The sequence below is a fragment of the Arvicola amphibius genome, chromosome 2 (assembly GCF_903992535.2).
Source record: "Arvicola amphibius chromosome 2, mArvAmp1.2, whole genome shotgun sequence".
NCBI lineage: Eukaryota > Metazoa > Chordata > Mammalia > Rodentia > Cricetidae > Arvicola > Arvicola amphibius.
The window spans coordinates 23,223,500-23,250,262 of record NC_052048.2 but is presented as its reverse complement, the minus strand read 5'-3'; the positions used below and the strand labels follow the sequence as shown (position 1 = coordinate 23,250,262).

The 26,763-nt window shown below is 47.1% G+C and overlaps 1 protein-coding gene and 1 non-coding gene across 3 annotated transcripts in view; both read right to left on the bottom strand.

Moving 5' to 3' along the window:
* Positions 1-17,464, bottom strand: part of Ntf3 (neurotrophin 3) — a 69,931-nt gene extending 52,467 nt beyond the window's left edge. Inside the window, exon 1 of one of the 2 annotated variants that reach the window (XM_038319985.1) lies at positions 17,369-17,464. Coding sequence is in view for 1 of the 2 variants with exons in the window: in XM_038319984.1 (XP_038175912.1) it covers positions 15,883-15,900 (18 nt within the window). In the remaining variant the exon portion in view is untranslated. Of the gene's footprint in view, positions 1-15,882; positions 16,091-17,368 lie in introns of those variants that run through there. The other variant, XM_038319984.1, reaches the window with a different exon arrangement.
* Positions 8,591-8,663, bottom strand: Trnak-cuu. Its single transcript has one exon. It is a non-coding gene; the product is annotated as a tRNA-Lys (tRNA).
* Positions 17,465-26,763: the final 9,299 nt, after the last annotated feature.

Genomic DNA, 26,763 nt, shown 5'->3' with positions numbered 1-26,763 from the left:
AGTGATTCGGAGCGGTGGGCTGCATTCCCACCCGGCTCCCAGCCGCCTGCTAGCTTAACATGCGAAATAACAACACACAAATTGTATTCTTTTCAACACTGCCTGGCCCATTATTTTCAGCCTCTTACTCACATCTTGACTAACCCATATCGAATAATCTGTGTAACACCATGAATGGTGTCTTACCCGGAAAGATTCAGCATCTCTGACCTGGCAGCTGGCTTCATCGCATCTCTGGCTCTCTAAGGAGAGGCATGGTGGTCTGACTAACTTAGGAGAGGCGTGGCATCTGACTGAGCCATCTACCTCACTTCCTTCTTCCTGTTCTGTCTACTCCACCCACCTAAGGGCTGGCCAATCAAATGGGCCAGGCAGTTCCTTTATTAGCCAATGGGAGTCCTCCATCACTTTAAGAAGGCGAACTGAGAGTGCAGTGAGGGGCCAGCCAGTGAGCAGCATCTTCCTTAGCCCTGGCTTCAATTTCTGCCTCAAGTTCCTACTTCAGCTTCCCTCAATGATGGACGGTAAAGTAAAAGATAAAATAAACCCGGTCCTCTCCACATTAGTTTTGGTCATGATTTTTATCATAGGGGTAGGAAGCCAAGTGGGACAGCCATAAACACACACACACACACACACACACACACACACACACACACACAAATGTCCCAGGTTAAACCATGACATGTAATTGCAATTTGAAACTTGAAAAGCTCTTTCCTGTGTGTGATCTCATCCGAAACTCCACTTTAATGTTGTAGAGATACGGTTTATTTTATTATATCAATTTTTTTTTCAAGATAAAATCGAGGCTTTAAGAGGTTGGGACATGAGTTAATGGGCAGCACAAGGGGAAGAGCCTGGCTCCTTGGTGTGATTCTTAGATGTCTATATCCTCCTCTGTGGGGCTTAGACTCATTCACCACTAACTGAAGGCACAAACAGCCCAGAGGACTCTTGTGCGTAAATGTCATCCATTATGGAATCATCCATAGGTGAGTTATCAGAGAATCATTGTTATTGATTGTTACAGCCATGCATTTTCTATTCCTCAATGCCACAGCCAACTTCTTTTAGCTCATGGTCCCTGTCAACATGTCCTGTATTAGAACCTATAAAAAGAAAGTACATCACCTAGTGTTGAGAGTGACTGCTTCTATCCATCTCTCTACTGCTCCTGGGAACACCACACTCAGGGTGTTCCCTGAAAGAAGACTGAAAGAAGGACAAAGGTCATTTTTGCAGGTGATTGCTATACATCTGGAGCCAGGAGAATGTTAGCATTCATAGCCGAGAATGTCTTTGGTATAGTCTGCGTGACATACGGGAGGGATAGTCCTGGCTTCTCTTGATTCCACAGCCCTTTGTAGAACTTGTCTCTGTGATATGCAGTTTCCCCTCTTTCAGAGCAAGTGTGTCCCAGCCCCTCCGCCCACCCTACAGGTCATGGTGGCATCACCATGTCTACTGTCTTGAACAACCATCCATTTGGTTAGCGCGACTCCTTCCACAGTGCGGCAATTCCTAGGCTTCATTTGACCCGCTCAGCAGTCCTGAGAATTCCAAGCCTGAGGCTCTTCAGAACACACTCAGCAGTGGGTGCCACACATTCTGCCCAGCATGCCTGATGGCACCCACAACAGTAGCTTTCACAGAGCTGTGAGAGAAAAGCCCGGGGATTGCAAATAGCTCCATATGGTTCACTTCACAAATCGAGAATGTATGGGTGGGAACAAACTTTCCCAGGCTTTGTGTGTGAGTCTCTTTCCTTAAACCTCTGCTTCCCATGCCTCCCAAACTTCCAAGTAACAAGTGCTTCCTTCACAGGGAAGGCTGGGGTTAAGACATGGGCTCAGGTGTGTTTCTTGGAAGGACCATCCCAAGACTGATGCTTGGGTTGAGCCACCAGAGTCAGTAAAAGGCTGATTTCATCCATGGTTAAGGGCATTTGACTGCTTTTCCTAGGAAGAGCTATTATAGGAAAGGTGACCATAACCTGTCTGCAATACAAACACATTAAACAAATGGATTGCCCCGAGGGCTGCTGGGAGAACTAATGAGACAAAAATGTCTGCTCCACCAATAATGATCAATGGATGTTGGTTTGTTTTCTTCCCCTGCCCCTTTCTATGCCACCATTCACCCTCAGTACTCCTTCCGGTAGACCGGAAAGGGTAGCATTTTAGAATATGTTGGGAACCTTATTTCTTCTGAATTCTAAGGCAAACACTGGCTGAGTAAGTCAGCAGCGGCCTCAGCCCGAATGAGCTTGGCATTCTTAACAAAGTGAATTCTGAAGTGCACCAAGGGCCAGAAGAAGTCAGATGCCTGACAAGGCTGCAGGGAAGGAGGGGGAAGGCATGGTTGCTGAGTTCTCTAAGACAGTGCCTCCTAATCTGTGCTACGCGTTAGGCCCCTGAGGATCTTTATGTGCATACTCAGCTGGACTGAAGAGCATCTGAGCAAGCACCGTCAGCGAGAGTTCACAGGTCCCGGATTAGAGGGCAAGAACGGGCTAGGCAGAATATGGGCAGCCATTATGGGCAAAATCACTGAAGATGACACTAGGTGTCCAAGATTCATCTTTGGCTCTTACTGGCTTCACCAAGGAGAGTTCTAGTACTCCCACCTCCAAAGTTGCTGGGTGGCATGTCGGGTGTCCGAATGACTGTATACACAGTAAGCAAGGAGACCTTGCAAAGAAATTCCCATGTGAATGAAATCAAGTTAGGCTGAGAGAAGACACAAGGCGAATGACTGGCCGGCCCGTCAGCTTCCTAGGCTCAGCACCAGTGTTACTCTGTTACTCTCTTAACTCCATTTCCGCTCAGCTGGCGACACCCTAAGCATTTGTATCAGGCCCTGTTCAGCAGGCTGGCATCATCTCCCCAGAGAAAGAACTGGCAGAGGACTTGCAAGGAAGCCTCCAGATCAGTCCATTTTGCCGTTGCCCCTCTGTCCTGCATTCATTGGCTCACTCGTTCATTTACGGTTTTGACCACCCAGACATTTGCCCCCCTTCCTTCCATTGAATACCATTTAATATAGATGTCTTCTACACTGAGAAAGCGTTTTAGTTGCCCAGTGTTCTGGTGCCCTCCCCATACTGACTGCCAGTTTTTCCGGGCTCACACGGCCTCTTTCCGCCTCTCCACCTTATGATCCCATCGTGCTCTGTGACTGGGCATTTCTCATCCAGACTTGCTGTCGCCTTCCTCTCTCTGGAGTTGTGCCCCCATCTCCTGCTCTCCCCAGGCATTACAAGTCACATCCTAGGGTGGCAGAAAACCACCACCATTTCCTGGTGCTGGGAACTGATTATCTCATTCTACACTGGTTGGTGTGAGAGAAGTTCCCCTTTATCTCTACCCAACCTTGACTCACTATCTTTTTTGGACCATAACCACTGATAACCATTTTATCACATGATAAATATCGGGAATCCTGCTCTAACCCTCTCACAGACCCCACTCCCAGCCCTTAATCACTCCCAGTCAAAACCTTAATCTTTGGGGCAGGGAGTAAGGCTCAACAGTTAAGAGTACTTTCTGCTCTTTCAGAGGATCTGGGTTCAAGTCCCAGCTTCCACATCCCAGATCCAACACCCTTTTCTGTTCTCTGTGGGCACCATGAGCACATGGGGCACAGGCATACATACATGCAGACAAAATACCCATACACATAAAAATGGATACATTTTAAACTTGGTTTTCCAATGGTCCCATGGTCAGCTTTATTTCTGTCAAAGGTCCCCTCAAAATTCAGAATATTTGTAATCTAGAGATGTGACTCTGTAGCAGAACAGAAAGGGGATATAGACACTGACAGGCACTGAGGTGCCAAAAAGAAAATGTGAGAGGACTGTTATGAGGACTGAGACCTTGTCACTGGGAACCCAAATCCTCAAAATGAAGTGGATTTCCTAGACCTCAATAGACCATCCCCTCTACTCCTGTCACACCTCCGTCCCTGCCCTCTGCCATAAGCACATGTTCATATCTAAGGACAAGAACATGAAAGACACACTTTGGAAATTTTCTTGGTGTCAATTTTAACAATAAGAAAAAAAGCACCTGGAGAATATAACAAAGAATTACTGAAAAATCACCCCCCCCCCATACAGACACCGCACACACATGCAAAAGACACAAGCCAGAGTGGTACATGCCTCTAGCTCCAGTGCCTGGGAGGCTGAGACTGAGGAATCGCCACGAACTCAAGGCCATCCTCAGCTACAAAGTGAGTCCCTTGCCACTCTGTGCTCGAGGGAGGTCCTGTCTCACAGAAAAAAGAAAATCAATCAAATAAACAAGCCTAAAATGAACACCAACAAAGTCTCGAACGCTTACTGGGGAAAGTGAATTCTAACATGAAGGAATCTCGGAACATGGCTGCAGCTTCTTTAAGAGAAGCTCTGATTCCAGCACTGGGCAGGTGGGATTTTGAAAGAGAAGTTTAGGAGGGTCAGAGGAAGGGATATGAAGGAGCGGCATAGAGAAGTTCATTCCTGCTATCTGAACAGTGCCCTGATTCCCCTGCGTGCCAGAGGAGACCAACAGCAGCTGGCTCGGGGACTATCTCAGGACATCACGGCTTTCAGGACCCTCTTTCCTATCACTGGAGTTACTAAGAGAAGGTGCAGCACAGACTGTCCATACATTTTCCCCTTCAAGGACCTTCCTCTAAGCCCTACAGCCACTGCAGTCTCTGCTGTCATTGCCTTTTCAGATCGTGGTGCTTCATCCTACCGGCTAGCTCTCTGTACCCCCAAGGATACCTCAAGGTCACACTGATGGTGAAACCCTGCCTTTCACCTGGTACTCCTGCCGCAACCTAGCTCGAGGATCTCGGGAGATGCCAGGCGGTCCCCTTCAAATAATATGTCATAAAACAGAGAAGATAACCACCTAAAATGTTATGGTTTTAGAAAGACTTCCTTCTAAGATCTGCAGAATCTGTTGAACAAGTATGTACTGTCTGTTTCTCCCTGGTATCTGCACCCATTAAAAATGAGATGTGTGTGTGGCAGGGGATGACAAGCTGGCTGAGAAAGAGGGACTCAGAGGACAGAAGTGGACAGTAGATGGCAGTCTGTCCCTGTGTGAGAAGTGGCCGCAGAGACAATACATGGGGAGGGGGCAGGGGAAGCTACTCTTAGAGGAGGTTCCACCTCCTTCCCACTTCCTCCTCATGCTGCTGATATCAGTGAATGGGGACACTTCTCAAAGTCATCTTGGGAGCTAGTACACTCCCACAATACTGCCTTTCAAACTCTGCACAGTGCTCCCTAAACTACTGCCAGAAAGAACCAAGGGCTCAGAGTGAGCATCCTCCCCTTAACCCCAGCCTGGTGCTAAGATTCAGATGCAATAACACCCCTGCCACACAGAACCGAAAACCAGCCTGCCCCTGAACTGAGAGGACTCCCTGTCGTGTTTATGCTAAAATTCCACGGTCAGAGAGCCTGCCTTCTGGCTTCAATATTCACCTTTCTCTCTCTTGGAGCCCCGTTAGAGTGTGACTTGTTCCTACCCACTTCTAATCCTCTCCTCCATCTCTACATCTCCTCTAACATCTAGCACAGAGCCACCAACAGGACCTGTACTAAGCCATCTTTACACATGCATTCAAATCTGCCTTCAGAGTGTCTTAAGGGGGATTACGCCAATCCATGAACAATTCTCCAAGACCCAATTCCCAAGAGTCCAAATATGCAGAACTAGGTAGGTTAGGAGATGAGGGAAAAGGTCCAAAGGGGAGCCAGAATAACCTTTCCTGGCAAGTAAGCAGCCAGCACTGATGTCCTACCCGTTGGGGCAGAGCGAAATGGAAACACAAGAGGACACAGTTTGGGACCCTTGGTGAGGCACTTCACATCTCTGAGCCCATTTCCTGTGTCATCTACTAGTGAGTTCACCCATGATTCCCTCAGAGGTTCATACATTCACTCAACACAATTCCGTGGCAGACACTAGTCCAGGTGTTGGTGAACACAAAGATGACAGACCCTTCTTCAAGGGAATCATTCTCTAGTAAGAAGACAGGGATGCAGATGCAGCTCAGGCTGCTAAGTGTTATGACAAAGACTGGGAAGGGAGCCGCAGGCTCTGAGGGAGGCAGGGGTACAGGGAGGTTTCTCAAGGAAGGTAATGGAGAAACAAACATGTATAAGATGATTTTAATATCGTTGGTGAAGATGGAGAAGTGAGCATTCAAAATACACACACAAACCCCACAGGTTCTGTTGCCATCTCCAGTTCAAGAGCAGATGTATGTTTTAACCACTTCTACCCACTTTTCATGAGGCTATTTCCCATTACACAAAGACTATTTCAGGTGTCCTTTTCTTGATCCATCTGTCTATTTAGGTTTTACTTCTAGCCTTAAATTCCCACAATCTAATGAGAAGGCCGGAAGGACTTTAGCAGTCATCAAAGTTCTTAACTCTGCCATTTAATAGGCATGGAAAGCAAGACCCAGGGTGGCGCAAGGATGTCCAAGTGGGCACCAGTCTCTGGTACTGTCAGAGGCAGGATTGGCCTTGTGGAACATAGTTTGGGATCATTCGGATTTGGCTTAGCGAACTCAGCTACCCACAGACAATTTTATCCCACATAAACCTCTCCGCCATGCTCCCAGCTAGCAATCCAAGATCCGCCACAAATCTGGCAAGCTTGCTTCTTCAGCACTCTATAAACATTCACTCATCCATATGTTCAATAACTTATCTGGCATCACATAACTTAATTTCCTCCTCCACCCCCTCCACATTTCTGTACATAAGTACTCCAGGCCAGAGGGAGTACCTGGAAATCCCAGGCATGGACCATGGTGAGACAGAGGGAACAGCAGAGCCATGGAACATCGGAATAGTCACAACCTTCAGGCTCCTTTGGATCAGCCAGTAACTCCAGTTCCCTTCTTTTCCAGACCAGGAAACAGAGGATCAGGGAAGGAAAAGGCTCTGTTTAAGATTCACCGCTAGTCTGAGTCAGTCCTAAGCCAGGAAGAAGGAGACAGTCTCTTCCGCATAACCTACTGAGTGTCAGGATGGCCAAGCTACTTCTCAACAGTGGGACACACCTGTTGGGAAATCAGGTGAGCTTTACGACTACATCTCCCTCTTGAACCCAGTGGAAGTACCTTATAAACAGCAGGAACAGGTCTGCTAGACACAGGATGGAACTAATCCCAGACTGAGAACATGAAATACATTCCTCAAGGGACAACGGGGAGCCAGAGGGGGAGGGAGGATATTTTTAAATGATGGAGGCTTAGGTCTAGAAACAGAAGGGAACAGTAAATTGTAGTAAGTTTCAAGTTCTTGGCAATCACTTAAAGAGAGAAAGAGAGGGAGACAATATCTCCTATGTTGAGAAGAAATGCATCATCCTAAATGTGAAAAGTTCAAAATAAAGTAAACACATGTATTAGAAGCATAAATATTGTAAAACAATTCAATAGGCATTTGGTGTTTTTTGCTGCACAGAAAATACCTTCAAGCAACACAACAAAGTCACCTCTCTATTGGCCTTGATGTGTGTGTGTGCTTGTGTGCACATGTGCTTGTGTGTGTGTGTGTGTGTGTGTGCTTGTGTGCACGTGTGCTTGTGTGTGTGTGTGTTAGCTGTAGTGGGGAGATAAAGGGAGGGGAGATCACTAGCATTCATTCAGTCACATCCTTCGAAGAGGATGGGAGTTACCTCCAAGAAGTCTTTTGTTTCCCATTCTTGCAAGTACTTCTGCCCAGAGAGTGGACCACCAAGGCAGATACCAGGGCTAGAGGTCAGGAAGGTCTGCTTTATTCTGTACAAAACACAGCTTGGGGACTCAATCCCTCATAGCAACCCATAATCGCCAACCCTCCAGCAAGAAAGTCTGCCTAGTCAAAGCCTGAGTCTAAATGGTTGAGCTCTCTAGCCTATCAAAGAAGGCCACCTTCCAAACTCTGAAGAGATGTCCTGCTCTCCATTTACATTTAGAATTTGTGCAGTCCTCATCCTGGCACTCAGGAATGCTGGGACCCACTACCTCTTATGGGCGTGTGGATCAAAACCAGATGTCCAGCTCCCCTCTTAGAGAACTTACAAGGAGGCAATTGTGGCTTAAATCAATACCTGTGTGCTGGAAGGGCAAACTCCCTTGCCAACAGTAAGGGAGATGGGGGTGGGGTAATGGAAGCTATGACAGATTTGACACACGCTTGCCAGCAGGTGGCTAGCAAACCTAAACATTTGTCTTGCACATGATAACGAAGCTTCTGGTGGAGCAGGCTATCCTGCATGGTGACAAACATCACAAAGGGCTGTAGAACCAGCTCCTGGATGATGTCACAGAAGACCGAGAACACAATCTGTTGGATGTTGGGGCAGCTGGCCCAATCCCTGCGTTCAGGGGCGTGGCTGCTCCAGCGGGGTAGCCATGCCCCTTAAATAGGATTGGGGAGCCGGAAGGCGCCCCGTTCGTTTGCCCCGCGCTCACTCCGCTGGACCCTTGGTTCTGTAAGTTCCCTTATCTCCCTTTGTATTAAACTTGAATAATTATAAAAGGACTATTTTTGGTTATTTCCAATCTTCGCCGCATCATCTGGCGCCCAACGTGGGGCTCGAACCCACGACCCTGAGATTAAGAGTCTCATGCTCTACCGACTGAGTTAGCCGGGCCCCACGTTGGGCGCCAAACTGTAGTGTGAAGCGGCGGGCTGTGTCCCGCCACCCGGCTAGCTTTACCCAAAATAATTACACGGAAACTGTATTTTTTTTAAAACACTGCCTGGCCCATAATTTTAGCCTCTTATTGGCTAATTTTCACATCTTTCTTTAACCCATATTTAGTTATCTGGGTAGCACCACGAGGTGTGGCTTACCAGGAGAGATCTTAACCTGCGTCCATCTCGGAGAGGAGAAGCATGGAGACTCCCTATGGAGACTGCCTGAAGCGTCTTCCTAACTCTACTTCCTTGTTCCCACAATTCTGTTCTGTCTACTCCACCTCTCTTAAAGGGCCAAGGCAGTTTTCTTTATTAATTAACCAATAAAAAAAACATAGACAGATAACTCTCCTCCATCAGTTGGACATGACACCCACTGTTGGCTGCAGGAAGGAAAGTATACCTGCTTCCTGTTGTGTATCTATGACCCTCTCCCTTAGCTTCACATCGACTCAGTATCCCCAATTATACATGGGATTATCTGGGGATATTGAAGTCATTTCATGTAACATTTGCCATACTGCCCGGCCCCCACTAACTACTCCAATACCATTGTCTTGAAGATTGGCACTCCGTCTTTATTAGAAATGTTGACGATGAAAGCTATTTGACAGGAAACTTCTGAATGATCAGCACCAGGTCTACCAGAAAGTCAAACCCAGCTATTATCAGCTCCGTGCAGTGCATACTGTACAGACCAAGGCAACATCTTGAGCATTCTTGGGGAAAAAAAATTCTGGTAAATTCTTTGCATGCTTTTCTGCCTTTCCCCAAAGATAAAAACAGAAGCCCCTTAGAATATGCCATGGCACGCTCCAAGTAAGGCATATGAGCAAAGATTAGATAGGACAGGATTAACGCCGAATCTTAGGGTGGTGGAGCTGCAGTGAGGCTTTGAGATCTTCTAATTGAAGCCTTTCATTTATAGTCAGGGAAATAACAGCCCGAAGAGAATGTTCAGGGTGACATAGCAACAGCCAATTAGTGACGGAGCTCTGTTGAAGGCTTGATCCCCACCTCCATGTCAGCAGGCCATCTGCCGCCTCGTGCTGCTTAAGATCACCTTGTACCGAATGAAGTCTTCTGAGATCAGTAAGCTATTAAGTTCTTGGCTTCATTTGAAAATCACTTCCTCAAAAGTCTTCTTTTGAGTGATGCTGTTAGGGAATGAGCAATCATAACAGACCACACCAAATTTTGCGTCAAAATCTGTGAACTCCTCTGAGTCAGAGGTCTGTCCTGTGAGGATGCGAGCATCCTAGAGATCTCAGGAGCTCCTAATCAAGATTGCCAGAGGCGCACTATGACAGATAAGGACATGGACAAACAGCAGGTGCATTCTGATCTCATGAAAATACTACCTCTACCTAGCTCCACGTATTTGTAGGTAAAATCAGAGTTGGCTTCATAGAAAACTGTCAAAAACTCTTGAACTATCTACATGGTTTAAAAGTGAGAATTCAGAAGGCATATATATATATCTTTCTCTCCCTTCCTTCCTTCATTCCTTCCTTCCTTTCCTGTCTTTTTTTTTTAACTTAGAAATCTTTCCAGGCAAGGATGAAAGTAGTATTGACATTGGCCTCACACTTCAAAGCTCAAACCCCATATGCAAGTGATCTGAAAGAAACTGTCCTTATTTTCTCACCACGAGAAGCAATTTGGTGACAATGGAATCTGAGCTAGTACCCACATGCCTGCCCACCTATATTCATAAGCCCTACCAATGCTCCTGCCTTTCCAGGACAGCTTCTGTTTTCATGTGCATTCACACACACACACACACACACACACACACACACACACACACACACACATCTCATCGCCACATGCTTGCCCATGCACCAAGTGTATCCACTGGCCTTATCAGCAATGCCACATGGGCCACAGACTTTCTCCAGTAAAAGATTTGGTTCTTTTCCAACCAGGTCAGTCATATAGAGCTCAATCCAACAGTCATTTAGCTCAGCATCCCCAGTGTCAGAGACTGCCTGCCTCGTTGATGAGTTGAACAGCAGCTGCTGAGGTCTTGATACAGCGTGGCAGGTTTAAAAGATCTCTCACCTCCAGCCAGCACCTGGATGTGCAACCGCTCCCCTTAGGGCAGGAGCCTTGGAGCTCAGGAAAAGGTCTGGAGGAGCTTGCAGCAGAAGCAGCCTGCTCAATTAGGCATCTTGAATGGAAGGGAAGAGGAAAGGCCTGAACATCTGATACATCTGGGAGCGCAATGGCAGGGATGGGAAATGTTATGTAATTAAACTCTGCTGGCCTGTCCTGCTTGGGGAATGTGAGTCCCATCAGCAGTGACCTCTTCCAATCAACTTAATTGGCCCAATCTCGCCAAAAAAAGCAAAAGAATTGGTTTAGTGCCTCATGGAAATAGCTTAGCTCCTGACTATTTATGGCCACTGAACTCAAGGATGGGAACCTTGACTTTGAGCCAGGAGTTGACAGCGTGTGCTAACTTCTGGGAGGACTGGGATGTTTCAGGGCCTCTGGGCCTAGTCTCCGAGGAAAGTGGCTGTGCCCAACTCGCTGCACTGGGCATGCTACATTTCACAACTCCCGGCCCCGGGGTTCTTCTCTCCAGGCAGGCTGGGGCCTGCCAAGGACTTATCGTCTAGAAAAACACAGACCTTGACAGTAACACAGGGCGGCTGGACTTTGCTTCCCTCTTACACAAACCGTGCCGATGCCAAGGACAATTACTATGCTCTGTGCTTTCAAAGTCACATTTATTTTGTCATTGTGGCTTGCATAGCTGATGCTAAAATAAAATTTGTGTGAAAATTAATAACCGATTCCTGTGTTGCCTCTCTTCCTAAATAATTCAAAGACCTATCAGACTTCCATAAATGAAACTCTAACTTCAGTTCCTTCCAGTTTATGGGTGGATGGATAAACTGAGGCAGCCATGGGCAGTTCTTTTCCACAGAGGATAAGTAGTGGAGATGTGACTGCTAGCTAAATTTACGATGCATTTTGCAGACAGAGAGACTAAGATCCCATTTTACCAGTGACTGACAGATGTCTGCACCTGTGTCCAAGTAGACTGCCTCTCTGTACAGCTTTTTACAACTAGTCCCTTTGAGCCTTGCTGGCTAAAGAGGAATGAATTTCCCTTCTTTCCCAGTCCTCCTCAACACAGGCACTCTCCAGACAAATGTAGAAAGTCCTACACATCAGAAAACTTGAGAGCTCCCCTCTTGCAAAGCGGCAGACTAAATGCAGACATTTCCAACTGGGAGTCTTCTACCTTGTCCGTCATTGTGCTCTCAGAGAACAGTGGGCAGTAGCTCTGCCTAAGATCAGCTATTGCTCAGGGAGATGAACTTTTCCCTGAAACATGCAGAGAGTGCCTCAAAATAGCACAGCCTCAAGTTCATGAATCAAGACGGCCCCTAGCCGAATACTGTCTTACCCGGATGCCCTCACATGATCAAAAGGGTTTCCCTGTCACCTGGCCCAGGTGGACAGCTGTGTGTAGCCCTAAAGTACATAACCTTCTTTCTGCTTAGTCCCAGGTACCTCACACCTCAGTGAACTCAAGAGGCTTCTCCTTGCTCTCACTCTCTGTAGCCCACAGCTCTTCCTTTAACCACGCCTTTGTTCCCTTAAGACACAGGTCTCAGCACCCAAGACCAGCCCCTTCCCCAGACTCACAGAATTCCTGCAAAAACACATGGCATATTCCTTCACTGGGGTCAGAATATTAAATGCATTTCTCCACCCTGCTGGCTAGTTTTCTCATAGCTGCTTTAGCCACCAGCAAGCTCAGAGACAAAAGCATTAGCACATACTCGGGTATAGCTTTAGGTTCATAGTGCAGAAGCCTCAAAGAGGAGCAAGCACTCACTACTGACCCAGTCTGTCATTTGCATCCCTGCGCCTTTCCCCAGGTCTGTGTATCAAGATTCATTCTGGCACACTCCATCCTGGAGTATGGATCCGGACTCTTGCTTTCTACCTAGAATGCCCCACCTTCCAATTCCCAGCCTAGCCTGTACTCCAGCAAAGCAGCAGTAACACCCTCCAGCTCCCTTCCCACCCACAGAAGTATCCACCATCCTTCACCTTTATCGAACCCTTTTCACAAAACCATAGATAAATTTCAAGTCAGCTTCCCTTTGACTCCCCTGATCCACGAACAACTCTAGAAAAAAACCTAACCAGGCACCGTACTCTCTCTCTTCCTGGCAACACTGCAACAGTCAGCTGAGCATAAAGAAGGGATTTTTCCAAGGCTGTGTGCCACATCCCAGCACCCAACAACCAGCTGAGCATCTAGTAGGCATGCCATTAATTTTAAAATAATAATCAACAGTAACTGGTGGTAGTGTGTCCTTCTACCAACATCTACTGAGATGATATTAGACAATGTGCATCCTTGCCACTTGGCAAGCAAATGGCAAATGTATTCCTTACTCGGGAGTCTTGTGCACACAGCACTTGCTGTCACTGGACCCTGTGCCAACACACAAGGACTTTCCCCGTTAAATGTGCAACCCGCCTTTAAGCCTTCTCCTGTCCTTTCAACTGGAAGGCAAGGAAGGGGGAGAGGCTAAAGCCATCCCTTCCTTGTACTGCTCTCTGCAAGAATGCCAGGGCCCACACGTCTTTATCTCCCGTGCCCCGGTGCCCTTCCAGTCGAATCCCAGACTGCACATGCTCATAAAGTTAGCAATCCCCTCTCCTCAGCTGATCTCCCCTCCGCATCCCTTTGGTAATCTTCAAGCGGCCAGCTCCCACACATGTCCACCTTTCACACACCGAACCCAGCCGCCCTCCCACGCCACACCCACCCCATGTGTCTGTGCAGGCACGCACGAGCCATCTGTCTTCGGCACACTGCACTTCTCCAGCTCCGACACCCTTCCCAGGCACAGATTTCTCATTAGCTACACCTATGTTCCCACAAGCTCTCCTCTCCTGCTATGCACACAGATGCCCATCACACAGGCTCCCGACCCCTCCAGGGCCAGCAGGGCTGGAGGAAGCTGGAATCAGCTCCACCTCCTTCCCTACGCTACCACCCCCAACCTCCGCCCCCCTTTCTTACAGAGACTTGAGAGGGCCCTCCCAGTTGTTCGCTGGCCACCCAAGGATCAGTCTCCCTCCTCGGGAAATCAGACCCGATTCATACAGATACAATTTTCTCAAGGCCATCTTCTACACAGACCTCAGCAAAGCGCAATCCTACTTGCTCTCCCTGAGGAGAACGCCGCCAGTAAACTTTCTTCTGTCCCTATGTATTGCCTGCTATGCTACAGCAGCCTGCAGCCAGCTTCCCCCGCCCCCACTCTCTCCCAACGTTACACTCGGGTCTGTTTGAGCCTAAGGCGGAGGTAGTTGGGGTTTATCGTCTGGATTCCTCCTCTCAAATTTCTTTGAGCAACACGTCAGGATCAGGGGAGGCTGAGAAAGCGGGCAAAGTTCAGCCTATTTAGAAAACAGAACCGATTTAAAGCTCCCCTGTATAACCCACCCCTCAGGTACACTCTTTTCTCATCCTGACGTTTAGGGCACTGTGCTTAGGTTATTTCCTTGCTTGCTGGTTTGCAGTGGAAAGGCAACCCTTTACTGAAAAGCAGGTTTGCCAGCACACTCCGTAACCCGCAGAATTTCCAACATCAGACTCAGCTAGTAACACACACCCTTACAGTCTCCCTTCCCCTCCCCCAGCAGGTCCCCGCCCCCAACCTCTTCACACTCATAAACAAGTCCCGGCTCAGGGGCTCCAGCTCTCCAAGCTTAGCAGCCTGCACTGGCTGGGACCGCGTCCTAGAGCAGCCTCCATTCGGACTCTCAACCTGCTACCCGCCGGTCGCAGCAAGAGGTCGGGATCAATCTGGTGGGTGCTTCCCCCACCTGGAAAACGCGAGCCTCAATTCCAGTTCCCGCCTGCGACTTCTCTAATCAACTGCGTCCACACCGTACGGTGCTGGGGTCCCAGTGGGGCGCATCTGAGCGGTGCGGAAGAACGCCAAAATTGCGCAAAGCAGTAGCGCCTTTTGGATGCACACCCACTCACACCCGAAAGCGACAAGCAGAGCGATCCTCCCCGCACCCCACACCAGCCCCCCATTCCGCACCTTCAGTTCCCAAGCGTGCCAAATTTCATTAGAAGTATCCACCACTGTGCAGAGACCGGTGGCAATGGAAACAGTCCGCTGTGGGTTCTTTTAACTCCTACCTAGCTTTGAGGGTCTCCGATGCTCTCTCGGCTTTCCTACACCACTTCTGGAGGGGGAGTGAGGGGGTGCTAAAACGGGTTTCGAGAAACTGCTACCAAATCTCTACCGATGGCCCCGCCCCGGTACCCACCGTTCCCTGGCCGGGTCCCAGACGGGCGGGCTGAGCGCTAGCTCCAACATCTGTGGGAAGACCCGGGGTGGGTAGCCGTAGGGTAGGCGCTCCCCAGAGTAGCCTGGGGCTGGAGACCTTCTCAGAGAAAAGACTTATGTGGGATACTGGCGCAGGTATGCACTTCTGGGCGGGGAATTCCAACTCCCCCAACCTGAGAAGAGACTGTGGGGGTCCTGAGCTTTGCGTCCCCTCCCCCAGCCCACGCCCTGCCTGGCTGTGTAGTGGAGCTGTCGAACAGTGCCCGGTGGCCAGCGGGGTGCAGGGCGAATGCCGGGATCCTGGCCTCTTCCCAGCTTCGGTTTTGTCTCCTACCCCCTTTTGTTAGACGATGCGCGGGGGCCTTCTGGGAAAACTAGGTAGGAGGGTTGGAGGTGTGCACGCCTGAGGTGGAAGGGCAGGGGGTGCAGAAACTCCTTCCTGCCTTTTCGTGGTCCCCATTTTCCCTCTCCTCCACCTCCCTCCCTTTCCAATGCAGGTTTCTTAAACCTGATCACTTTCCCAGACTGAGGGCGGTTTCTTGGGCAGCCAGGGGACTAGAGGGAGGAGGAGGTGGGGAGCCGTATCCGCACGCGCGTGTGCATGCATGTGGAAGGGGGGTGGTGGCGATTGCGCCTAGGCCTGGGCAGATCCCAACGCAAACTTTGAAGAAGGCACAAGAACCGGAAAGTTAAGAGCTTGTTACACGATGGGGGTGGGGCTGGGTGCAGAGTTGCCCACCACCACGGGGATCCTCAGGAAAATCCCCCCTCCGCGATCCCCAGTCCCCTCCCTGCTGCCCACCTAGCGTGCCCGCCACATCCCCTTACCGTGGCAGAAGTAACCATGGCATCCGTGTGACTATTTCCAGAGACGTCGACATGAAGAGAAAGGTGGACTCGAGTTCGGTCATTCAGTCTCGCCCACCCCTGCCGCAGCTACTACCCAGCGGTGGGAAAAACGAGAGAGGAAGAAAGAGGGAAGAAAGTTGCGCCTGGCTCTCTCGCGGGGCGGTGCGCAGAGCTGCTGGGTAAGGAGAGGAGCCTTCAACTCTGAGTCCCGTGAACATAATCTGCGTGGTTATAACCAGCCAACCCGGCCAGATGGCTCCGCGCTCAGCGCCTTAACCCCTTCCGCGCCGAGCCCGAGCCCCCGAGCCCCGCCCGCGGTGATTCGCAAGCCTGCGCCCAGCACTTTGGAGTTTGCTCTTGAGATCAAAAGGAAGACAGGGTCAATTCTCCTAGTCCTCTTTAAAGGAAAACAAACGAACGAACGAACAAACAAACAAACGCTTCCAAAATAGCCTATTCTTCAGTACCTCCTATATTTGATTTCCCTTTTTGTCATGGGGAGGAGTCGTAGAAAACATTCAGTTTATCATTATATTTACACGTTAATATCTTCGATCTGTCTTATTCTTGAATTTTTTCTTTTTGATCTTTTTTCTTTTAAGATTCTTTTATCTTTCTTTCCTTTCTTTTTCCCCCCTCTCTCTATTTTTTCTTTTATTGAGGCAGAAGGCCTTTCTTGCCCCCCTGGTCCAGGAAAGCTTGGTTCTCAACCTTAAACTCTGCCTCCAAACCTCCGTCAGACCTTTCTAGCTTTGGTTCTCTCACCGCCGCCGCAGGAGCTCGCCCAAGAACAATTGCTCTCTCTCAACTGAACTCTCTGGTCCGGAGAACCAGTTCCCAAGGCGCAGGGCACACTGTCTTAGGGAGGTTAATTCACCGAGGTAAGGTGGGGGGTGGGGGTCCTGAGCAACCAAGGGAGGGGTTGGCTTGCTTGGGCGGCGCGTGCGTGGAAGAAAACTAGAGGCACGAGGCCAAGCCCCGCATTTTACTCAGTCTCCAACTTCCCTACCCCTTCCTTCCAAAGTAGAACCCGGCCCTGGAGCTGAGCACTTGGCCAGGACAGCCGCTCTGCACAAACACAGCTCGCCCAGAAGAAAAGGCAAGCAACACACCTCTTCCCGTCTGTCTCCCCGAAAGTAGCGACGCTCTCTTCTACAACCGCTAGATTTATTCGAGAAAAGATCCCAGGCAGAGGTTTTATTTGAAGATAATTTTAGCTAGCCATTAGACCCCACTTGTTCCGAGCTGGTTCTCTCAGAATGTACAGCGGTCACCGCATCAAGATTTTGCTCTATCGCTGTCCAAGAGAAAGGCAGGAGGGAGTGGTGAGGTGAAATTGAGAGTAGAGCATTGCTCCTTCACTCCTTCCCTGGTTCTTGCAAGGTGGAATGCAAAGTCCAAGCGCCTCCTCACCCTACCCACCCACTCCCACCGCAGCCCCCTCTTGTCAGGACATTTGACTCACAGGCACTAGAAGAGGCGATTTAATAGTTCCCCTCTTCCTTGCCTTCCATTAAAGTGTCTGATAAGCAACCCGCAGTGTAGTTTAGCAAGGTTCCAGGTTCAAAACCTGAAAATTCCTTGGAGTTGTGTGCCTTTGGTCCACACCCAGGAGCGCCAGAATTGCACCCACCGGTTGAGGCTGAGAGAAGTTGCAGGGTAAAGGGAGGCCAGAAAGGACGGAGAGTCTGGGGGGCTGCATACTAGATAGATTGTACCTGCCTCATCATTATCCTGGCTGACGGGGGCTGCCACATCGAAAATGGCCTGCAGCACCCACAGAGGCCCAAGGACGTCACCTCCAACGGTCCCACAGAAGGGCTGAGTCCTCCTTCAAAGGTTCCCCTCCTGCCAAAATATCTCCTTCTTCCTCCGGATCCGATCGGGCGGCCGAGTTTCCCCCTCACCCTGCCACACAGCACTTTGAAGGTTTGGCTTGGGCGTGCTCTGTGGGGTTCTGGTTTTCTCGCGGTCCTCTGGCCCGCCCCTGCCCTCCCCCACTTCCCGCACTTGCCTCCCCCCCCCGCGTCCCCTCCCCCGCCTCTCCCTTCAGTCTCTCTGCCGGCCGAGTTCTAGGGGCTCATTTCTCAAGCTCCTGGTCCTGGGGCTCAAAAGACTGCAACCAAAGGGGTGCTTGACTGCCGGGCAGGGAGGAACGGGTTAAATACACGTGTGGGCTGCTCCGCCGGCTGCTCCCAGGTCACTGGCGGTCTGGAGGGAGGAGGGGTCTAAGAGGGGCAAGCTTAAATATGAACAGGCGAAAGAAAAGGCTTCAGAGTTCAAGACTCCGATTTGTTCTGCAGATGCGGTGCACTGGCTGGCTGCCTCCCTTTGCCAGACCCGGGCGACGGCAGGAAGAGAGCATTGTTTCCAACTCAAGGGTGCAGGAGGGTCTGTCTCCGCCTGCAATCAACAGGCCTTGTAATATGAGAGGTGACACCTTAATCTTGCCAAATATGTGCGGTGTCTGGGGTGGGGGGCAGGGAGAGACCCAGCCAAGAGCGGGGGGGGGGGGGCAGAAGATGCATTTTCCTCAGAGAACTGATCCACACCCCTCAACCCCCATCCGATAGAGAAGGATCCTCATTTTCTTTTTGCAAGACCTATTTGAGGATTTTCTTCCCCCAGAACGCAGTCCAATGTCTCCTTCCTTGTTTCTTTCCACTGAAGAGCTAAAGGTCCTCCCTTCCCTTAGTAGATACAAAGCAAAGGCATCTTGAACTCCAGAGGAGCTCAGAGGAGGCTGGGCAGAAAAGAGGCAGAAAGGTTCACTTGTTTACAGGCAGATACAAGCCGGTCAGAGTCATAGTGACTTCTGGGCAAACCCAAGTTTCTAAATAGAGAGTTGAAGTGTTTATCGAAAGGCCAGCTCTAAGAGCCATGTGGATAACCAGAGTTAAGAGAAGACCCCAGGAAGCAATGGAGTCCTTAGACAGCTGGGTCTTTGCTAGCTGGGTAGAGGCCTCTCTAAGCAGAGTCCCTGGTTTTGGGCACTGATCTGGTGACAGCACCTTCGGGTCAATAGACTTGCTTTTTCTCCCGGTTGCATCTGCAACTCTGATTCCCGAAAGCAGTGTGTTGAGAACAGGGGCCAGGTCCAGTTTTGAAAAGCCCCCTTTAAACTCTCTCCCAAGGCAAATTCCTAGAGCTTGCCTTTGGCCTACCCTTATCTTTTGTAATAGCGCCACAATGTGGTTGAAACGCAAAACAGAAATAAAATGGAAAGGTAGAAATGAGTCTGGGCTGCTTGGAAAACCTGCATTTTCTCCTGTTTCGGCTCCTGTATGTCTCCCTGGGGTGGAAGGGGGTCCGTCGTGCAGCATGGTCATGGTTAATTCACAGTGAAATAGTGACCCAGGAAGTGGACATATTAGACATAATGGTCCTGTTTGACTATACCTTACAAAGACAAGCTTCATTATGCAGCTAGCCTTAGCCTGCATAGCACGCATTCATTCAATGCTTTCACTGGCCTTTGTATAAATAACAAACCTTCGCTGACCCTAGGCTATCTGCAAGTGGCCTGTATTGCCGGAGGGTCCTAAGGCTGACTGGCTACAGCTCCGGTGCTTGCTTTTGGCCCCACTCGTGCCCCCCACTCCTGTGCCCTGCTCATCCAGATGCTGGAGTCAGAAAGTCTACAGTTCTAAGAGGAAGTGAGTGCAAAAGGCATTTGCATTAGAAATGGGAATTTAGGGTCAGGGGAGTTTGATGCATTACCTTATCTTGGCTCTCCAGGCAATAGGCAGTACGTGCAGCTACACCTTCGTTAAGCAGTAGGCACTCGGGCTAACTTGCCAGTTAGCAGCTCTTCCCAGATGCCCTAGAGCATTTAGGAGTCTTACCTTGCCAGTTAGCAGCTCTTCCCAGATGCCCTGGAGCCTTTAGGAGCCGTGATTCCCCGGGGATTCCCCCACACCGGCAGGGAGATCAGTTGTCCCTGGAAGCTGGGTAGTGTGTCTATGCTTATTCAGTAAGTAAAGCTCGCTCTAAGATGTCTTCCAAGCCTATCTTGGCTTCAAGGACTCCACTCCATCTAGTGGAGATATTACAGGTGATACTCAAACATCTTCTCACATCTAACATCTTCTCACAAGCAAACAAAAGGTCCCATTAAGAGACCAGGAGGTAGAATTCCTTGCAAAGGTCTCTTTTGTAGTCTGACAAACCTGAGTTTCCTGGCTGCCCTCTCAACCCTACTAGATGTGTTTTGCACAGGGTTCCTACTCATCAGAACCCAGCCAGAGTTGTTGAAATCGTGCACGTCCCACAGGTGCACTGTGAAGACTAAATGCACTCCGCAATCTGAAACTCTCCCCACAGTGCCTGACATAGCGGGAGCCTCGGATCCAAGCTCCTCAGCCCTTACAGTGACATCTTTGCCACCCGACTGGTAAGTGATAGCGGCCATCAGAAAGAGAGATGCTTATTATTTGGGTTCCATCCATATTTCATTAGTATAATTGTGCGTGTGTTCCCAGACAGTAAGAAATGAGCAGAATGAAGTAGTGGACATACCTAGAATTTACTTAATTTCCTAATGTGGACCTCATGAGCGACATAGACGAAGGGTTTAAAATTCTCATTCATTCCCCGCCTCTGGGGCTGAATCACCTCATCATCTAAGAGGAAATTCCAGCACATCCTTCCACTGTTAACAGATTTCCTAGTGTATTACTGCCCTGTTTTTTATCACTAATTATGTTCTGGGACTTGTGCTGAACACTATAATGCATTACATGGAACAACAATGAATCAACTCATTTGGTGAACTAGAATGCATATTTATAATTAGGCTTCAAAAATTACCCGTAATGATAGAGTGAAGGTATGCAGCCCTGCCACACAGGTGGATCTAGAAGTCATAATGCAGACTCCTGTTTCACTAGTTACGACATGAATTCCTAACCACCCTATAAATTAGCTTTATGCTGTACCAAACTCCACTCATAAAGAAAATGACATTAAGGTTTCCTAGGTAACTAATGCATTTCCAAAGGGAACAGGTCTCAGGAGACAAAGAGGACAGGGAAGAGGGTGGGGGAGGGGAAGAAAAAATGTAAAAACCAAAAAAAAAAAATTAGATTGGATCCATGTGATGCAAACAGAATATTTCAGAGGAGGAACCATAAAGTTTTACTGTGTGTGTTTGACATAGATGTGGCATTGCCATTAATTCCATCCTTGGTCAATAAAATACCCCATAGACTGCCCGCCTATCACATAGGCCAATGTTTCTCTTTGCAGATTCGATTATGTAAACTGAGAAACCCCGAGCCCTACTATTCAACTGCTGAGCTGAATCCACTCTGAGAATGCTAACCTGAGCCTTCCACTAGTTGCATTTAGATGCCGCCAAATGTCAGGATGGAAGGGAAAATTCAATTGAGATATTTTGAAACATGCACGTGCTTTTGATCATCATGGACTCAGACTCCGAGAACCTTGGCGCAACCGTAGAAGGTAGAGACTTGAGAGTTGACTCAATAGGAACAGCTAATTTCTAAATCCCTAACTTAATTGTCTTTTCTGTGCTATGAGAGATGTTTGTCTGCTGAGGAATACCTTGAACACTTAAAAGGAACCAGAAAGGCTGTAGGTGGAGAGAACTTAAGGTTCAGCTCTCTTATAAGGAGAGCAGGGATTCTGAAATATTTTGTCACCAGAAAAGTTCTTACTAGACTGTCCCATGTAGAGTTTCTTTCAGATTTATTTTCAGATTTATTTTCATTGGTGTGTATGTGTGCATCCCTCTGCGTATATACTGCGTATATATATATACTCTGCGTATACACATGATCAAGTACCCCTGGGGGCTAGAGGAGTGTGTTACAGAACTGACAGAAGACGTTTGTCATGGTTTAAGGTTGTCTGGGAGTTTGAGAGAAGGGAGGCAACAGGCTGTGAGTAGGATTCGGTTCAGTCGATCTATGGACCATATAGGTAAACATGTCAAGTTGTGGCACTGACTTGACATACCGAAGAAAGGGTGATTTCAGCATTGATCCAACCTCCCTGTTGGTTTCATTGTGTAGGACACACCTACCTAACTTTTCAAGACAGCTTGGCTAAGAGCTCTCAGAGGCATGCTAGACAAAGCTGCTAGTGCCAGGGTTCTAATAAATTTGTCTAAGGGGTTAGACCGTTGGCTTTGGTCCAGTGGTTGAAAAGACATCTAAATCAAAAGTAGTCGCATTTGCAGAATCACGATATGGAAGAAGAAAGTAGTTGAGCCTTAAGACTGTAATAAGTGACTATGCCTACCCAGAAACTATAGAATTTGAACCTGAACCTGTGGACAACCAACGTTTTGTTTTACGTGTTTCATTTGAATCCCATCCAGTAGCAACTGGACACTCATACAAAGGTCTGCCCATCTACTGTAGACACAGATTTAATTGTCAGTGTTCAAAGCCCTTCCCGTGGCCAAGCTTCAGAATCCGGAGCTGCTTTTGGAGCACACGATCTGCATGTCACTGCTCCATCCTCTTCTCTGCCTCCAAATAAGAACGAGAAGCTTCTACTGGTTCTTCTCCCAGTCTGAAAGAAGTCTCCCACAAGCTATTTGCAATAACAAGTCCAAAACTTGGACATTAGATCCTTTGAAGTAGAGAGGATTGCTTTACCAATGACAATAGTACCAATAGTACTTGTCTCTCCCCCCTTGTTCACCTCCGAATCCGACCCTAGGGACACCTTTGGAATAAAGCTATTTATTACTGGAGAGACAAACAGCAGAATTGGAAATACACAGACATTCACAAATGAAAAGCAATGAGTTTTGTCTAGAGTTAGCAGGGAGTCTGTGGTTAATGACAATGGAATCAGACCTGGCAGAGGATCACAAGATGACACACTGGTCCACACCCCTTATCTCAAGTTGGAAAACAGAGACTGGCTGCCGTGTGGACCGGGCGCATGAATGGCTTGCATTCTTTTAGAGTTGGATGGTGCCCTGTTCCCTAGTCAAAGTCCTCAGTTTCACAGAGGAAATCATCATCATACAGGAAAATGAAGGGACTGATCTGGGAGCACACAGAAAATCAGACTCATCAGTGAGTGAGTGGTACCCATGCTCCTCACTCCCAGAATGCTCTCTGTTCTTCCCATACAGCCCCAAGAAACACATGGCTGCTTCCTCCAGGGTACATTCTGTGAACCATCCTTGATCTCCCGCCATTCCTTTTTAGTCCCTTCTTTCTCTTATTTCAATTTATTTTAATACTTCATTTCCTTTATGCTGTTCTCATTATGAACTACATAGAGGTTTCAGGCATCCTCTAGGGGTCTTGAAATCCCTGAGAATGAGGCAGAACCACTGTAAAGCCCTCTCTTCAGTTGTTTTCTATGTATATATGCCTATGATAAAATTTAACATGCAAATAAGATGCAGTAAGATTAATAACCAACAGCAAACTAAAACAATCACAGCAATAGACTGTTGTAAAAGCTATTTAAAATTTACGAGTCTTGTATTTCTGGAATTTTCCATCTAAGACGTTCAGATTGTTGTTGGCCATGAGTAATCACAATGGAGGAAGTAGAACCTTAGATAAGTAGCCCCCCCGGGTGACCTCTCCCCTCAGATAACCTCTGTCTAATTTTTTGATTGTTATTGCAGATGACCTTAGAAGGTTCCCATTTTATAAAAAACCTTTCAACCATCTTTTTCTTGCTTCTTCGTCTTCTTTTCTCCATATTAAAATAAACAAGAAGATCCATTTTACTAAAGGAATACTTGGTAGAACTTTTAGTTTCATTTTCCTACAAACTGGCTGATCAACAAGATTTCCAGAGTAGGGCTCATGTAGGTGGGTGGGAGCTCTAGGGTACTGATGTCAACTGAAGTCAAAGGTGGTGTTTCTGATGTGCAGAATTTCCCAAAATAGAACCTCTTGCCTCAACAGCTCTTGAGTTGTTCTCTGCCTTGAGGGGCTAGAGAGATGGCTCAGTGGTTAAGAGCACTGGCTGCTCTTCTGAGGACCCAGGTTCAATTTCCAGTACCCACATGGAAGTTCACAACTGGTATGGGAAGTCCATCTGTAGATGTGTTGCTTTTATTGGCCAGTGAATAAAGCTGTTTCAGCCAGTGGCTTAGCAAAATAGAGCTAGTTGAGAAAACTAAACTGAATGCTGGGAGAAAGAAGGCAGAGTCAAGAAGAAGCCATGTAGCTGCCCCATTCGAGACAGACATGCCAAAACCTTGCCGATAAACCATGAGCCTCATGGTAAAGTATAAAATAATAGAAATTGGTTAATTTAAGATATGAGCTAGCTAAAAATACGCTTAAGTTATTGGCCAAACAATATTGCAATTGAGACAGAGTTCTGTGTGATTATTTTGTGTCTAAGCAGCAGGGAACGAATGAGCAGCCTCCCCCAACACACAACTGTCTATAACTTGAAGATCTGACATCCTTACACAGACAAACATATGGAAAAAACACCAATGCACATAGGATAAACATAAATAAATTATAAAACAAACAAACAAAAACTGCCTTGAAGTGATGCTGTGTAGTTGGTTCAGGGCTGTCTGGGTATCTGATCAGTCAAAATACCTTCTTAATGTGAGATTCACATGCTATTGATCTATTCCTTTCAGATCATGGGTACTTTGTCAAAGTCTGTGCCACTGATGTTATATAGAACTATTTTAGGTTGTGCATGGATAAACATTTTTAAATTTAATAGTGATATTTATGTTGTGTTAATGCATTAAATCTATTTATGGAGATATAAATCTTTCCTAAATTTATTGTGAAACTTGACTTCTGGCAATGTAGGCTAATTTGTAATATGTGAAGCCTTCCATCAAGAACTTCTTTAAAAGCTGGGCTGGGAAAAATACTTTAAAACTTATTTGAAGGTTCAGCGTATGGCCTGGCCACAGAAGCTCTGAAGGCCAGTTCTCCAACAGTTAAAACTATGTCTTGCTCAAGGCTGAAGGTGAATGGATTCTGCAATGAAGGCTAGCATTTCAAAGAAGCTGGTTACAGGGTAAAAGTTCTTTCTGTCTTTGTCTTTCTCTTGTGGTTTAGGGTTTTAGATTTCTAGTTTAAGAGCAGGTCACGGTTACGACTACATGAAGTAGCAAAAACTTATGGATGAGGAAGAAAAAGAAAATTCCCAGTCCTATTTAAAATTTCAGTAGTCTTCTTTAGGAAACAAGAACAAAAAGTAAAAAAATGTCAGGAAAGAGAAAGATCGTCCCATGAGCAACTCTGATGCAATGGCCATTTGCAGAACACGACACTGAGGTCTGCCAGATACACATGCTGGTCAAGGATGTGTGGTCTGTTTAGCACAACAACCCGTGTTCTGGACAGCAGTCATGTCCTAGTCAATTCAAGAATGAATAGAGAGTGAAGTTAGAAATCCATAAGAGGAAAAATGGCAAACAAACTCTTAGATATGAGGACTAGAAAACTTTCTCAGCAATAACGAGAACGATGAAGACACAGAATAATAAGAGCGAATTTCAAAGACGCTATGTCAGGTCAAAGATGTCTTATAGAAAGCATTTTATCTGACTCCATTCTTTTCTTAAAAACTGGTTTTAAAAAATTATGTGTATATATATGTTTGACTGTGTGTAGATATGTTCAGATGGGAGTGAAGATGTCCACGGAGACTAGAGGAGAGCGCCAGATCTTCTGAAGCTGCCTGGTGTGGGAATTGGGAATTGAACTTGAGTCTTCTGTGAAAACAATACATGCTCTTAACCTTTGAGCCATGTCTAACTCCCCAGTGTCATTCTTAGGACGCCATTCTTATAATAGCCAGCAGGAGGAATCTAGTGTGCAAAAATATTATATTTCTACTTCTGTGGTGCAAGGAGTGAGAATCTACTGGAAAGAGGCGCTAAGGTATTTCCTGGAATGATAGAGCCTTAGATTGCAGTGCCCACATTTGTCAAAACAGTATTCCTCTAGGTTTGTGCAATTTAATTTATGTATATGTTGTATCTAATGAGAAATATCCATTAAGCAATATTGAACTCAGCTTAATTAAATGCACACAGAAGTATTTAAAGAGAAAAGTCTTAATGTCATTTATTTATCCTGAAATTCACCAAAACATGATGTGAATTGGTAAACAGAGGGATAAGAAGATGGTGAGGCACATACAAATTCGAGAACTATAAAATTCAAATGTTGGAGTCTGTTTTGTGTCTATGATGGTTCGTTATAATATAACCTTTCCCTTCTGTTTGAAATTCCCACAATAAAGAGTTGAGTGAAGATTAGGGCATTTTGAAACAAGCATACAGCAACCAAAGTATCATGAATGTGAGAGAATGGGAACTCTGGGAAGGGGAGGTGCAGGAAGACGGAGGGTCAACCTCACCACACAGTGGATTTGTAAGTAGTGACCGAGAACACATGACCGACATGAACCTTGAATAATTTCCCCAAGATCCAGACATGGAAATTGGAGTTAAGAGTCACTGAAGAGGAATGGCTCTTGGTAGTGTTGAATACTGAGGACACCACTCTTTAGTGCCAGCAGGGAAACAAAGCAGAAACACTTTTACAATGGAAGAAATTCAGGTATTAACCATTTCTAGCCAAAGATAAATTTTTCTCAGTCTTATTGTGTGGTAAAGTAAAAAAAAAGAAGTTAAGGAAAAAAAGAATAGCCTACTTAAAATGATTTGTATAATTCTTTCTATGCAATCTCTATCCTTAGTTATGACTCATCAAGAAATAGCTCCAAATTATTGAGGACCAAAAGGAAAAGAAAAATCTCACAACAAAACGAATACTCAGAATAGTTCCATATTGAACTTATTACACACAGACTTTAAAGCAATTTACCATGTTGAAAATCCATGTATAGTAGGATGAAGAGTTTAAT